Raw genomic sequence first — 16,761 nt, 5'->3', positions numbered from 1 at the left:
TGGTCTTTTCATGATATTGATATACTTTAGAGAGCTTCAATGATTCTGTTAATACAAGTCCAAAGAAAGATCATGAGAGCAAACTGTTCATTCAATCACGATTAATTAACAAATTATATCCCAGAAATCGGAGGACCAAGTCAATGAATTGTCAAGTTTCTGAAGAAAAATAAAATATTTGGTGAAATTTGTATATTTTTACTCTTTGATCAAGGAATCAGACGTGCTTGTCAAGAAGAGGTGTATTTCAAGATTGAAAAAGTGGGAGTTATCTGCTCTTTATATCACTGTTTGCATTAAAAATGAATGAGATTTATGAATATACTGCTTGATGGCTTTCTTTACATTGTTTGTCTTACAGTCCATGAAAGCCACTAAAAGTCTGTCAACATCAGAATGGTGTAAAAAGTTTGAGATTCACTTTATGAATGAAGAAGGTATGTAAGATCTTTTATCATTAGACTTATTACTGAATGTGTTGTCTCATAAGCCCCTTCATAGTGAATTGCTTTTTGTAAGGTAAATTTAAACATTTTTCCAAATAATATTGGGAGGGGGATCTATAATCATCAATGATCAAAACTTGTATTGTCATACCTATGTCTGCTGTATGTTGTTGACAGAGGCATTTTGTTTTTGGGTCTTCATTCCGTCTGTCTGTATGTCTGCCTTAGTTTGTGTTCTTACAATAATCAAAGAATAGTCTGTGGGATCAACTTCTGTGACACGACATATGCTCCTGGGACATTTGTTCCATTCTTAACATTTCAGAGGGCATAGGGTTATAGTTAGGATTGTAATAGACTTTTTGGTTCAGAATAATGTAAAGATTATGATTAGGGTTTATTTTGTTTTGGAAGTTAGGTTTAATGTTTGGCTTAACCTGCAGATTTTCCAGCGGAGCAATAGTCGCCGGAGCAAATGTCATGGAACCTCGGCTTCAAACTATGCGTAGTAATGCACATTGGAGCAGAGATGATCTGAGAATATCTGGGGGTCAAAAGGTCATGACTCTTTGTCATAATAGCTTCTACATCCAATAGATAAATAAAGAATAGAAATTGCCTCATGAATAATCATTTGGAGGACAATCTCAGGGTGCTACATAAGCACTTGCCCGACTCCCCGGGGCAAGTAAAAGTTAGAGTCGGGCAAGTGTTTTGAAGTAAAGACCAAAACTACTTGCCTGAATTGGGCAAGCAAACTTCCCACAGTAGAATGATCAAAATTAGGGTCGATATGATATATTGACCCTGATTTTGGTCATGACAGGAAAGATAAAATCACTTTGGAAAAAGAAATGCAATATAACAGAGTAGATCAGTTCATGTCAAAAGAGAGTAAAGGGCCAATGGTTTATAAAACAGCAAAACTTTCTTTTGGAGAGGTAAAACCTTTTTTTTTTTCAATGATTTTTTCGGGAAAGTGAAATAGATTTTTGGGCAAGTATATTCCACCCATTAAAAAATCTACTTGCCCGACTGGGCAAGTGCTTCTAAAAAGTTATGTAGCACCCTGCAATCTGATAATGATAAATGAATGTTTTTTTTTTAGAAGTGTGCAATATATTTCAGCTAACACAGTTGTGGACGCATTCATTTCAAGAATCCATAGTGTCATTAGCATGTAAATGTACTCAGCAGAAGGCAGCTGTAACAAATATTTCCTATCAAGTTTTCATATTCATTTCTAATTTTACATGTTTTTATGTCAAATGAATCCTGTATTGTGTTTGTTCCTTTCTCTCAGGTCAAGATTGGGGAGGTCTGATGAGAGAGTGGATTAATCTGCTTTGCGTATCTCTCTTTGATCCAGACAACAAACTCTTCAAACGCTTTGAAGAAGACAATAATCAAGCCCTGGTAATATAGCATAGATCCTCATTATATCAACATTTTATTTTTTTTCATTGAGAATTGAATACCAAACAGTATTTGTACAGTTCATCGAAATAAGTATCTGAAGAATTGTGGAATTGAATAGCGCTTTTTCAAGAAGCAAAAATTCAAAGAAAGTCCTGAAATTTTCTATGTCTATATTTTTAATCATTCATTTTATATTTTTATTATATTTTCTGTTGGAAATTTTAATCGAATTTGTTTTTGATAGTAATTTCTATATTTATGTTCTTATTTGGGGCAATATTTGATTCTGAATATTATGAAAGGACATTTAATTTATTTAGATTCCAAGTCAGGGAATTGAAGAAAACCTGATGCAATCAAATAATCATGCTGGGATGTAATTTTGTGAAAGTCATCTCTACATCATTCAAAGAATTACTAGTCTACGAATAGTGAAATTCATAATTTGAAAAGTGTGTGCATCGCATTATTTAGTAAATGCATCATTATACCCTCATTTCATAGTTTTAGTTGTGATAATACATAATAATTTAAGTTTTAATATCAGTACTCTTTTTTAAATTTTTTTGGATATTGATATTCATTCCTGATATGTCTCAATTTCATACTATTTTCATTCTAGGTCCACCCCAACCCGAACCGCCCATCCTACCTCGGCAAGTTGAAATACTATGAGTTTGCAGGGAAGCTGATTGGCAAGTGCTTGTACGAGTCATCGATTCCCATGGCTACCTCGTCTCAAATGGTTGTCAAGGCTAGGTTTACTCGATCCTTTCTTGCCCAACTCATTGGTCTCAGAGTCACCCATAAGGTGAGGGCTGTATATAAATAGCTCATCTTAAAGGAGAATGAAACCTTTAAAGGGATCGTTTAACTTTGTGAGCAGCTGATTAAAAATATTCTCAAACTGAGTTGAAACGTGCGTATGAGTGCCTGTATTTGTCCTCAAAAACCCTGAAACAGACCACAATATAGGATGAAAAACTCTAATTTAGATACAAGTAGCAATTTATTAGCCTGATTTTGAGAACCGTCTAGTAGACGGGTGCAGCTTATGACCAGTTTTCTCCAATTCAAAAAGTCCGTTGGCTATTTTGACTGCCTTCTGTTGTGTGTATCTCCTATACACACACTATTAGCTGCACTGTACATTCAGCGTATACCTTGTACACACTGTATGTAGGTCATGCTGTGTTCATCTAGAATTAATGGGTTGTGGTGTACAGATTCCCTGTATACACATAGTCATTGAAACCAACTCCCAATTATTTCAAACTTTGGTTTACATCTCCAAGGTTTTAAAATTGATCCTGTAAATATAATACTTTGAAACTTTTGGGATGGTATTTTTACACTATAAGCCTAATGTTTAGCCCATTTTCAGGAACCAAAAGGAGAATTTTTTTAATCAGAACAAAGTGAAATGATCACTTTAAAACAAGATAGCTTGTGTGAAAACAGACATATCAAAGAAAATTGATCAACGAAAGTTTGAGAAAAATTGGACAAATTATGAGAAAGTTATGAGCATTTGAATATTGCGATCACTGATGCTATGGAGATCCTCACATTGGCAATGCGACTATTAAAGATGTGTGATGTCACCTGTGAACAACTCCCCTCATTACTTTAGTATATATTTCACTTAATTTGCCTCTTTTATCACATTTAGTTTTCATAGGAGGGCATGTAATACAGATTTTGAAAGAATACATCATGGATAAAGAGTTTGTATCACCATGCGAAAAAGCAAAAAGAGACATTTTGGGGGTATTTTATAGTCCATCAAAGGGAAAGTTGTTCACATGTGACATCACACATCCTTGTTGCATTGCCAATAGGAGGATCTCCATAGCATTAGTGATTGCAATATTCAAATGCTCATAACTTTCTAATTTTTTGTCCGATTTTTCTCAAACTTTTGTTGATCTGTTTCTTTGATTTTTCTGTTTCGACAAAAGCCTACTAATTCCAAAGGTTTCATTCCCCTTTAAATGTACTAGTAGGGGAAGTAATGTGTGTATATTTGTTTTTAATTTTTCATATGGGTGATGAACATGCAGAAACACGCAATATTGTTACAGATCAGGGGGATATGGGGAAAAATAAAAGAGTCAGGGAAAGACAGCATACTTTTTTATTTTCTTCTTCTTCTTGAAAGTTCTAAAATAAATAAAGTTAATAAATGGGTACTACCCAAGAAGGGAGTGCTTGAATGCTTAACCCTAATTCTCCCGGGGGGGGGGGGGGGGGGGCCATAATGCCCCCCCCCCCCCTCGACAATTTTCGCGATATATCTGCTGCGCAAAATTGTTTAACCTCGCCGCTCACTGACTTTTACTTTCAAGTCTCGCGCAAATTTTGAGACCAAATTTGTGACGCCCGGGTACGCGGTTACGACATTACGCAACATTATGTAAGTGCATGTCAGACCAAAAATTGCTCATAAACGTGATTTCATGTACAAATCCAATGCAAATTGTGTATTTGGCCAGACTTCATAAATGTATCATTATTTCTACTTTTACCGATTAAACTTAATTAATTTTGCCTTGTTTATGATCAGAATTAAGTCTGGAACGATTTCCAATCGAAAAAACAATAAAAAACAAAAAGTAAAAAAACAAAGAAATACATAAGAAATTTAAAAAACAATAAAATACATAAGAAATTGGTCTTGGTACCAGAATTTTTTTCATTCACAATTGTTAGGAATGCTATAAAGAATATTTTCACCAAAAAATAGCATTCTAGGAGCTTTATTTAGTGAATCAGAGCAAAAAGTATGATTTCATGAATAAATTAGCATAATTAATTCATATAAAATGAAAATATATGAATTCAGTGAAATTTACCAATGCAACTGCGTAGATTACGTCATTCTCTACCATCATGCAAATTTTCGTTGTGATCGCGCAATCAACGGCTGAGATCTTAAGGGGGGGCCATTATGCCCCCCCCCCCCCCCCCCCCCCCCCCCGGGAATGACAAGAATAAAAATACCCCGGGAGATTAAGGGTTAAGCGCCTAATCAGGATGGCCCGTCTAAAGCGGGGATAATAGTATTTAGGGCTATTTAAAAGTTTTATTTATTCATACAGGGTATGTCAATACTAGAGCATGTAACATTACGGGTTTGGAAAATGGGAGAAAAGAAAATTGTCCAGACATTTGATGTAGAGTAATTATGAGTATCATTGTGATTATTTTCACACTATTAAGTGAAAGGCAATCCCACTAATCAATCGACCTGCAGAATCAGCCACAAATATGGACTAACCTTTGATATCGGTAATTAGTATTCTCTGTCTTTCTCTTTCATCAGTATTTTGAGACGGATGATTCTGAATTCTTCACCACCAAGGTGAGGTATATCCGAGATAACGAAGTGGAAGACATGGAACTCAAGTTCTCAGAAGAGGTGTATGATTCAAATGGTCACCTTGAACAGGTATGTGTCTAAGTCATTCATCATATCATTTTCCAATATGAACTGGGTTTCAAAAGAAACGGATCAAACTTAACAAGGGCACTGCAAAAATTTCACCCAGTCAAATTGAACAGTATTTTTACACAGGCTAGCTTCAGTAATCTTTACGAAGCACATGAAAAAGAAATGAAAAATGAAAATTCATGTGTCAATAATGAAGAGATTGGTTCAATCACAGATAGGCTATAACCCCTAACATCACTTGGTTTCAGAATCCAAAGTCACAAAATGGCAGAAGAAAGATCAATGAAACTGAGATTAAACAAACTACCCCATTTATTACATTGACTCAGTCAAAAAGAAGCTACAGGAAATTAACATCAATTTTCTTAAATAACTGGAACAGTCACACAAGGCACACACAAACCCCTTGGGGATATCCCGATAATCTGAACAAAGTGTGTGTCTGTGTGTGTCTCGCTCAGCCACACACAACAGAAGACAACAAGATGGAATACCTTGATCTGTTAGCTCAGTAATGTGTGTTATCTGTTCTCTTTATGATGTAGATTGTAGAGCTGTTACCTGGTGGCTCAAGTCTCCTTGTAACCGAAGACAACAAGATGCAATACCTTGATCTATTGGCTCAGTACAGACTTTCAACATCGGTCCAGGATGAAATAGATTCATTCCTCAAAGGTAATTAAAGACTACTTTGTTACATTAATAACCTCCTTACGATATTGAAAATTTCGTGGATTGAATGATTTCCTATGAAGCATAAATCAAACATTTGATATTGTTGATTGAGTTGCTTTTGGATGGAATCTGTTTGTTGAAATATCTGTGGATGATTACCTACAGTATGCCCCCCCCCCCCTCTGAAAAAAAAGAAGAAGATATATGACAACCAGTGAAAATAAAACCTTTAGATTAAACTCTAATCCCATATTTTTTTTTATGTCAAACTGTACATGTAATTTGAATCTTTACTTTACACAAGACAAGAGGACCTATACTTTATTACTTTGATTTCTGGCAATTATTAATATTGTGTGCAGACATGCCAACCGTTCCCTTTTTAGAGTATTTGTTCCTCTTTTTTGCTATGAATACACCAATACTTTTTTTGTATGATTTGTTACTTTTTTTTAAATTTCCGATCATGGAGTATGTATTATACACAGCGCGTGACACTAGCGCCAGTCCGACAGTCCCAGACATGTAAAAATCACTGTCAGGCCAGTAACTTGTTTAATAAAAAAGAACAAGTAAATTCTTGCCTACGAGCACATGTTTAAAAGGGTGAATTATCAAGTTTTCAAGTAGAGTCATTACTTATTTCACAAGTTTTTTCATCGATCTCATTACAACAGGCTGGTGATTGTTGCGTTGTGACAAATTTTTAAAAATACTCTCTTTTTTTGTCAAAAATACTTTTTTTTTCTCCTAAGAATACTTTTTTTTTTTTGGAGAAGGTTGGCAGGTCTGTGTGTGATTCTTATGTTATTACTACATGATAGCTCAGTGGCAGCCCGTCTCATGAACAGGAACTCGTGGGTTTAATCCCTGAAAAAGTCATGCCAAAGACTGATAAAAATGGGCCCTTTGAACTGCTTTCTTGCTAGGTTCTCAGCATTATGATAGGAGAGGGTAATAATAGTGTTTTATGTTATGCAGGGCCTACTGGCTACCCTGGGTAAATGAGAATTATTCAATGAGAGTTATTATTATTATCATGAATCACATTTGATATTTTCCTTAACCGTGACAGGCTTGAACGATCTGATTCCGGACAACCTACTTAGTATGTTTGATGAGAATGAGTTAGAACTACTCATCTGTGGAACATGTTGCTTTGATCTGGCTGACCTCAAGGCACACCATATCCTGGCTGGGACAGGACCGCAGTTCAGAAAGGTAATAATAATAATAATGCAGTTCTTGTATAGCGCATATCACATTATGTCATAACGTCCCTATGCGCTTCCAAAGGACTTGGATATTATTACCCTGGCCTTGGCCCCGCAGCCTTTTACAGCGCGGTGGCATTTCAAGGAATAAATTCCTGCCAGGTACCCATTCACCTCACCTGGGTTGAGTGCAGCGCAATGTGGATGAATTTCTTGCTGAAGGAAATTACGCCATGGCTGGGATTCGAACCCACGACCCTCTTGTTTCAAAGCCAGAAGACTTATCCACTGGGCCACAACGGTCCACAGCTAAGGGCCCTGTCTTACAAAGAGTTACGATACAACCTCAACTGTATGGAAATCCATCAGTCATATTTCTCTACTGAAATTATGCACAATTTCCTTTGTACAACAAAGAGAAGCACACTGTATTTCAAAGAAAACGATGGATTTATGAATATACAGCTTGTATAGAAATTATTTTGAAGAAACATGTTTTTTAGATGTTGACATTGATGGCTTTCAGTAGTTGTGGTTTCTCGGATCAATCACACTCTTTGCAAGAATGGGTCCAGGGGTCCGTTGCAGAAAGAGTTGCGTTTAAACGCAAGTCAAAATATCAATCGCAAGTCCCAAATGCGCGCTGTTGATTGGTTGAAAATCAAGTTGCGCATGATTTTGGAAGTTGCGTTTGATTGCAACTCTTTCTGCAACGGGCCCCTAGACCCATTCTTGCAAAGAGTGTGATTGATCCGAGAAACCACAACTACTATCTTTAACTCTCTTTCTCTCTCTCTCTCACCCTCTGTTTATAACACTTTCATTTTTCTGCCTTTTGTCTCGCCTTCATCGCAGAGCGAGACTATAGGCGTACCGGCATCAACATTGAAATCTTAACCTGAATGTTAAGTTTATGTAATGACATCATGATTTAGAAAATATATGGACCTAGTTCATGAAACTTGGACATAAGATTAATCAAGTATTATTGAACATCCTGCCTGAGTTTCAGGTCACAAGGTTATTTAGGGTCAATGAACCTTGACCAAGTAGGGGGTATTTGTTGAATTACCATTATAGCTCTGAAATGTTATGGATCTAGTTCATAAAACTTGGACATAAGAGTAATCAAGTATCACCGAACATCCTGCGCACGTTTCAGGTCACATGACCAAGGTCAAAGGTCATTTAAGGTCAGTAAACTTTGGCCATGTTGGGGTTAGTTGTTAAATTGCCATCATAACTATAAGAGGTTATAGATATAGTTTATAAAATGTGGATATAGGGGTAATCAAGAATCACTGACAAGTCTGAGGTCACATGATCAAAGTCAAATGTCATTTAGGGTCAACGAATGTAGTATTATATCATTATATGAATGGTGTTTTTTGTGAATAATTATTTCATAGTAATTATCAAAGTCAGCATTGCTGCTATATCGGTGCAGGCGTGCAATGGACAGAATCGTATGGATCCAAACTTGCACGGTTGATGATGTCATTGTAAAATGGGCTGAATGATCAATATCAAATAACCAATCAAATGACAAGGATCTATCTTGGAGTCATATAATCCACTTTATCTAATTGAGGTACATTCTAAATACATAAAACAATGTAGTCAGTCGTTTCATTTGTTTGATTGTCTTTAGATGATAGATTGGTTCTGGATCGTGATAGCTAGCTTCACCCAAGAAGAGATGTCAAGGTTGCTCCAGTTTACCACAGGTTGCTCTCAGCTGCCCCCGGGGGGATTCGCTGAACTCAAGCCTAAGTTTCAGCTGGTAGCTGCCCCGACCCATGGTGTCCTCCCAACAGCTCATACATGGTGAGTCTATGATGGTCCAGTACTTTGCTCTGGCCCCGGTTTCACAAAGCTTATGAGGCCATAGTTCTGCAGTTGTTTCCTTTTTGTAGATTGTATAGCGATAGTGTCTTTGATGCAATATAAATGTATTACATTCAATCAATTATTAGAAACCTGTATTGTTATGATCATTCTATTATTATGATTATTAAAAGATATCATTCTCATTTATTATTATAATCATGTTCTTATTACTGTTATTATTATTGTTGTTGTAATCATTATTTTTGTTTAATGAATATCATTCTGGTTTCACAAAGCTTATGAGGCCATAGTTCTGCAGTTGTTTCCTTTTTGTAGATTGTATAGCGATAGTGTCTTTGATGCAATATAAATGTATTACATTCAATCAATTATTAGAAACCTGTATTGTTATGATCATTCTATTATTATGATTATTAAAAGATATCATTCTCATTTATTATTATAATCATGTTCTTATTACTGTTATTATTATTGTTGTTGTAATCATTATTTTTATTTTAATGAATATCATTATTGTTATTAGTGTTTTGTAAATTCAGAAAGTCTATGGATATTGTTTTATTTCTTTCAGTTTTAACCAGCTGTGCTTGCCTACTTACGACTCCATTGAACATCTCCAGAAGTCTCTTGTATTGGCCATCACTGAAGGGGTCGTGGGTTTCGGAATGGCATAGCTGACAGGTCAAAGGTCAACCTGCATGCAGTGCAATGATGGGAGGGAAACGCAGTTAAGTGCAATCATGTAAAGTATACTTATGAATATAATATATATCCAAATGAATTTGGCTGATTTTATTTGACTTATCTATAATTTTTCTAAACCATAGATTTAAAAAACAAAGTTTAGTTACATTAAAAAATACCCAAGTCTTGTTATCACAAAGGTTAGTGATTAAACGTTTGCGTATTTTTCATGATGAGTTGAACATTGTGGTCAATGCAATTAATCGTTAGGAAATGTTCTATGATGATTGTTAAACTTTGTGTTTCCGCCCTCAGGGGGTGTTTCATAAAGAGTTAAGCGTGACTCACAGTCATTCCTAAATGCTGATGCACACATGATATGGGTCATTTCGTGGGGTTGGGGCAACAAAATCGTGTGATGTCCATGTAACGGTGGTATCGGCTTTTTCATTTCACAGAGAGGATCCGTTCAAATGGGCTTAAGTTTTGATGCGTCAACTTAAAGATGATGTCCAATCATAGTAATTCAGTTGCAAGTTGGGATCTTTAATGGATTCGCTGCAAAACTATTACAAAGTTTTACCACCGTTACATGGACACCACATTGGCATAACGTTGGCAATGGATTCTCAGGTGTGAATCCGCAATACATCATGATGTGTGAGAAGTAAAACTTGGTGAGACAGCATTTATTTTTGCTGGTAATTTTATGCATACATTTGCCTTTTTGACATGAGACATGGTTTTGGAGTTCTGGTATGTCACAAAAATTGTCCTAGCCAGAGATATACACCACCTGCATCTTGCAAACATAAAAAAAAAGCTGCACTAAGTTTTGTTAAATCAAGAAATAATTTATTTTTATGCTTCCACCCACCATAGGTGGTTGCCGAGGGCATTATGTGTTCGTGTTGTTCATCCATCCCGTTTTAATAAGGCTTGAGAATCCTCAAAATTTGTTTTAGGAAATCCACTGTTTTAGGGACTTGTTGACCTTGCTTTTAAATACTTATCAGATACGCGTCGGCATTTAAGTGCGACTCTAAGTCATATTTGAATCTTTGTGAAACACCCCCCAGATACCAAAGGCACTGTGCTATCCACATGAAGACCTGAGAGAATTATTAGTATGCCTTCAATGTAAAGAGAACACAGTGTTGTCACCTGCTCCTTAACCCTAATTCTCCCGGGGGGGGGGGGGGGGGGGCCATTATGGCCTCCCTTGACAATTTTCGCGATATATATGCTGTGCAAAATTTTTTGACCTCGCCGCTCACTGACTTTTTACTTTCAAGTCTCGCGCAAATTTTGAGACCAAATTTGTGACGCCCGGGTACGCGGTTACGACATTACGCAACATTGTGTAAGTGCATGTCAGACCCAAAATTGCTCATAAACGTGATTTCATGTACAAATCCAATGCAAATTGTGTATTTAGCCAAAATTCATAAATGTATCATTATTTCTACTTTTACTGATTAAACTTAATTAATTTTGCCTTGTTTATGATTAGAATTAAGTCTGGAACGATTTCCATCGAAAAAACAATAAAAAAACAAAAAGTAAAAAAACAAAGAAATACATAAGAAATTTAAAATACATAAGAAATCGGTCTTGGTACCATAATTGTTTTCATTCACAATTGTTAGGAATGCTATAAAGAATATTTTCACCAAAAAATAGCATTCTAGGCGCTTTATTTAGTGAATCAGAGCAAAAAGTATGATTTCATGAATAAATTAGCATAATTAATTCATATTAAATAAAAATATATGAATTCAGTGAAATTTACCAATGAAACTGCGTAGATTACGTCATTCTCTACCATCATGCAAATTTTGTTGTGATCGCGCAATCCGCGGCTGAGATCTTAAGGGGGGGCCATAATGGGCCCCCCCCCCCCCGGGAATGACAAGAATAAAAATACCCCGGGAGATTTAGGGTTAAATCAAGTTGCTTGTTGCAGTAAGAAATGGATTTAGAGATACCAAGCCATGCTGTGAGTCACAGCTTAATGTCAGTTCTTACAGACAGGGTTGGGCTAAATTACTTTCTTCAATTACAATTAGGTAATTGAAGAAATGTTCAATTACAATTACTTTTCAATCAAATTACATTTTCTTCAATTACAATTACCAAATTACTTTAATTGTCAATTACAATTTCAATTTCTTTCTATAAAAGTCATAAATGAAATCACTTTGTAATCTGTATTCTACCAGCACCACCTATGTATATCAACATAATTCTAAGTTACAGAGAAACTGACAAGATGGTTTACGTTAGAGAGCATGGATCCTGCCTATTACACTCTTTGATGCTGAAGCAGTTGACATGAAAAAGGTCATGAAATCAAATCATAAACAAAGTAATTCTATTGTAAAGTAATTGAATGTAATTAAAAGTATTTGACAGTCATTCAAGTCAATTACATTTTTTCAATTACAATTACAATTACTTTCCCTTTCAACATTTCAAATACAATTACAATTACAAAAAAATGATTAATTAATTACGTAATTCATTAATTACCTTGTAATTGAGCCCAACCCTGCTTACAGGTAAATAATGATATCAGTTTTAGACACCTATGTAAAAACATGCATTCTCTCTTAAGAAACCGAATATTTGTCCTCAGATATCTTGTTCAGTAAACTATTGTACAACGCCTACTTAGCTTGTTGTACGCGAGCAAATGGGAGGCTGAATGTCAAACATTCGTACCGTTGCACAAAAGACGTACCATCCAAAATGTACCGTCCAAAATGTACCGTTGCACGGCTTTAGGAGGTGACGTCACAATACGATTCAATTCATTGCGCTCAGTAAAAATGCAGGTGCAATACGGGTATAGCCTGCTGGCTAAATGCGCAATGCTGCCCGAGAGGTGTTCGCTTGTGGGATTTTGCTTTTCGCTTTCCATATTTTTGCTCCCTTTTCATAGATTACTGCAGGAAAAACTCTTTGTTTTTTCATAAATTCGCTAAACTCTGAGGCGTTGTACAACACAAATAGCGAATATTCTTATTCGTGCAATGGTGCGAGATTTCGCATTCGGTGAAAGAAAGAAACACTCTATTCAACTCGGCTAACGCCTCGTTGAATAGAGCATCTTTCTTTCACCTCATGCGAAATCTCGCACCATCGCACTCATGCCTATTCGCTATTTGTATATTAATATCTGTTTAAATTTTGTTATTTTCATTGACTTTAATTCAGGTTTATTTGATATAAAATTTTTCATTGCTATGCGCCATCGATATATATTTGCCTATGCAACTTTTACGAGCAGGATCAAGCTGTATATGCACGCTTTATACCCGTCTGATGTTTGTTTTTATTTTTTGTGGTGGCTGAAATTATTTTTGTTTATTCACGGTTTAACATATTTTATGTTTATCCTGCTTGGTGATATAGAATGCTGTCGTATGGATACAAAGCAGGATCAGCATACGCTGTTTTTATTTGTGACGACATTCTATGTGAGTGGTCATAATGAATAAGAATATGTGAAAGGCTTCAGCTCTTTATAGGTAGTAAACATAAATATATTCAACTTACCATTTTTTAATGAATGAAAGAACAACACAGTCTTACTAGATTATGTTTGTATTGAATGAAGAAGAAGAATAAATAGGAGATGAAGAAGACAAGGAGGAGGAAGAAAATGAAGGAGAAGAAAAAGAAGAAGAAGAAGAGAAGAAAAGAAGAGGAAGAAGGAGGAAGAGGATGAAGAAGGAGGAGAAGAAGAAAAAGACGGAGGAGGCGTGTAAATCTTTCACAAAGATAAATGTCAGAATGACAATTATTATGTTTTACATTGTTGGAAGAAGAAGGAGGAGGAGGAAGAAGAAGGAGAAAGAGAAGAAGAAGAAGGAGGAGGAAGAAGAAGAAAAAGAAGAAGAGGAGAAAAGAAGAAGAGGAGAAAAGAAGAAGAGGAGAAAAGAAGAGGAAGAAGGAGGAGGCGTGTAAAACTTTCACAAAGATGAATGTCAGAATGACAATTATAATGTTTTACATTGTTGTATACCTTAAATTTAAGGGCTTATTACAATTTTCTGCTTTTTGTATTCTATGTGTCGTCAATCAATATATCAACACGAGATGAAATATTTTTTTCATCATTTTGTTTTTCTTCTGCTTGATTTGAAAAAGATAAAGTCCAAACTGCCTCTGGAGTGATAGTATTCTTTCTCATTATCTTTACCTACAGCAGTTATTTACTTAATATAGTGAAGAATCAAGGATTCATAATTACACTTATAATTGGTCAATCAAACCAATTTGAAATGTCATGAGCAGAAAAACAGATTAAGAATAATGAGTAATTTTCATATTATTGGGTTGTATGTAAGTGTTGTGTTGAGTGAGTCTTTCATAATTTAATTATGTTATAAATATCTGTAAGATTGTTATTGTACTTTACATTTTTGTCTATGATTGTTTCTCTTAAATTATTTATACTGAAATAGTGCAATAGAATTAATTAGGTATCAACTTTTGTTATGTTATGTTTATTGTGATCAATATATTGTTCTAATGGACCTACTTATAGTGATAGGAGTTTGTAATTCTCAGAAGTTCTGAATTTGTAATCGTAGAATAGAATTTAATGTTTTCAGTCAGTAATAATCATTAATTGTTGTCTTCTCTTTGAATGTATTTGTTCTTCTTATCAATGTCTAAAAATAATTTTGAATCTGGGCCCCGTCTGACAAAGAGTTGCGATTGATCCGATTGACCTCAAGTATATAGAAATCCATCAATGTCATTTTTTTTTTCTTCAGGAAATTTGCGCAATGTCATTTGTAAACAAAGAGAGTCACACTGAATTTTCAAGAAAACTATGAATGTATGAATGTACATCATATATATGTAGAAAATATTTTGAACGAATTTGTATTTTAGATGTTGACGTTGCTAGCTTTCCATAGTTTTGGTTAATTGGATCACATTGTAACTCTTTATAAGACGGGGCCTTGGAGTCTTATTGCTCATTGCAAATTATGGATAAATGAACACTGTGCTTGGTATATATAGATTAAGCACATACAACTCTGATAGTGCATTAAACTACATAGCTTTTGAAAATTCAAATGCTTCTTACATTGCACAAAACCTGATATACCTGATATAGAATGCAATTTGCAGTATTTGAGTTTACACTCACTTATTTTTATTTTTTGTTTATCCTAATCTGATACCATGTTTGCTAAAAGATAAATTCAACTACCATTACTTATTATTTTAGAACCTGCGTGAGCAGCAGAGAGAGTGGTCATTTTAAGCATTAGATGGTTTACAGGGCCTCAACTTTATGGAAATCCATCAATGTCATAAATTTTTCTAGAGGAAATTTGCATTTTGTACTTCGTGAACAAAGAGAAGCACACTGAATTGTCAAGAAAACAATGAATATACATCATATCTAGAAGATAATTTGAATAAACATGCATTTTAGATGTTGACATTGCCCGCTTTCCATGTTTGTGATTGATCAGATCAGTGTCAACTCTTTGTAAGATGGGTCCCAGGTCTAGCAAGAAATCATTTTCAATTATGGACAAGTTGTCAACAAGTCACCACCAAAGCAGGTCGTTAAAATTCAGATTTCCATTTTTGATGACTTTTTTTTAATTCTTAACAAAACACAGTATATTCATAAGTTAAGTTAATGTTTAAAGATGAGCTTATTACTACATTCATTCATTATTATTATTATCATGTATATAGAGTGTTTTAGCGATACATTAAAAACACATATTTTGGTCTGCATCAATTGCCTGTGCAGTATCAGAGCGTATCCCTAAAACAAAGTGAATTCCGACGAATATCCCATAGGCTCCTGTACAAAATTTGCCGTTGAATATGAGACCATATTCAACAGTCTAGTGTGCACACGCATGAAATGTACATATACAATGCGTACAACAACGAAAGCAATGCAACGCGCAGCATAGAGCACAACAACACTCTATGACGTCATAATGAACTACATGCCTGGTATATTTGCCCAAACTCTTGGAGTATTTCCGGTATTCCATTCTGCTCCATCCAATATAATATAATTATTTTGCATTCAAACATATTATCAAATATACAGTTTTTTGGTAGAAGCATTTCTTTGGCTTTCTTTAGTGCTGAACAGAAATATATACACACCCATTTTCAACTGGGTTTATTCAGATAAACATTCATTTGCACTTAAAGCAACAATTAGCAAAGATACTATACCATATTGCAGCCAAGGACTTTGCAACTTTAAAAATTATTAGATATTATAAAATACAGATATTGTTAGACAGTGTGATGTGTTATAAACTTTGGTTTAATATGTTTATATCTTTGGTGAAGTGAAATGATTTCATACTGCTGTAAATGTTTTCAAGATCCAAGTGGCTTATCATGTACAGTGTGCTTGCTATTGCTTTTGATAATACACTAATGTACTCAGTTGAATATAATCAGTGGAATGTTGCATCTTTTTTTATTTTGATTGTCAAAATTTATAACCCAGTATTATTTTTATATCCTTGACAAAGCAGTGACTCAGATTTACATTATTTTAGAGAAAAAGGCACAAATAGGAATGCACTTTCAAAGAAAGAGGGAAAATCTTTCATGGATTCTGTTCATGGTTTGACATTAAAAAATAGTTATCTGGATTTCTATCCAGACTATTTGGCACAAAATCCCTCTCCTAAAGAATTTTACGCGATCCTTTTTTTCAGTAAAGAGGGAACTTAGATTTGTTATTTAGAATATTGCCAAATATCGTGTTAACTTTTACCTCTGAAACTGGCTTGGTTTTTTTGGACGAATTGTGTCAAAATCTTTGAATTTTGATTTTAAATTTACATAATATTTCACCCAACAAAGATGACTGTTTTCATTTTAACCAATATTGTTTATTTTTTCACTTAACCCTTTTCAGAGTACACAGTTTTGTATCATTTGGGATGGGTATTTATATTTTTGTTGACATGCTTTTACTTTACTCAGTGAGCAATGTGAAATT

The 16,761-nt window shown here is 34.8% G+C and overlaps 1 protein-coding gene across 1 annotated transcript in view; it reads left to right on the top strand.

The window, feature by feature from the left end:
• Positions 1 to 13,582, top strand: part of LOC129264299 (apoptosis-resistant E3 ubiquitin protein ligase 1-like) — a 45,658-nt gene extending 32,076 nt beyond the window's left edge. The window contains exons 11-18 of the mRNA XM_064102948.1: positions 362 to 437; positions 1,750 to 1,862; positions 2,488 to 2,676; positions 5,191 to 5,316; positions 5,865 to 5,994; positions 7,070 to 7,215; positions 8,860 to 9,035; positions 9,631 to 13,582. Coding sequence (XP_063959018.1) covers positions 362 to 437; positions 1,750 to 1,862; positions 2,488 to 2,676; positions 5,191 to 5,316; positions 5,865 to 5,994; positions 7,070 to 7,215; positions 8,860 to 9,035; positions 9,631 to 9,733 — 1,059 coding nt within the window. The 3' untranslated portion in view covers positions 9,734 to 13,582. The remainder of the gene's footprint in view (positions 1 to 361; positions 438 to 1,749; positions 1,863 to 2,487; positions 2,677 to 5,190; positions 5,317 to 5,864; positions 5,995 to 7,069; positions 7,216 to 8,859; positions 9,036 to 9,630) is intronic.
• The last annotated feature ends 3,179 nt before the right edge of the window (positions 13,583 to 16,761 follow it).

This window comes from Lytechinus pictus, chromosome 7 (genome assembly GCF_037042905.1).
Source record: "Lytechinus pictus isolate F3 Inbred chromosome 7, Lp3.0, whole genome shotgun sequence".
NCBI lineage: Eukaryota > Metazoa > Echinodermata > Echinoidea > Temnopleuroida > Toxopneustidae > Lytechinus > Lytechinus pictus.
Note: the sequence above shows the minus strand (reverse complement) of the source record. Positions and strands in the feature narration are given on the sequence as shown.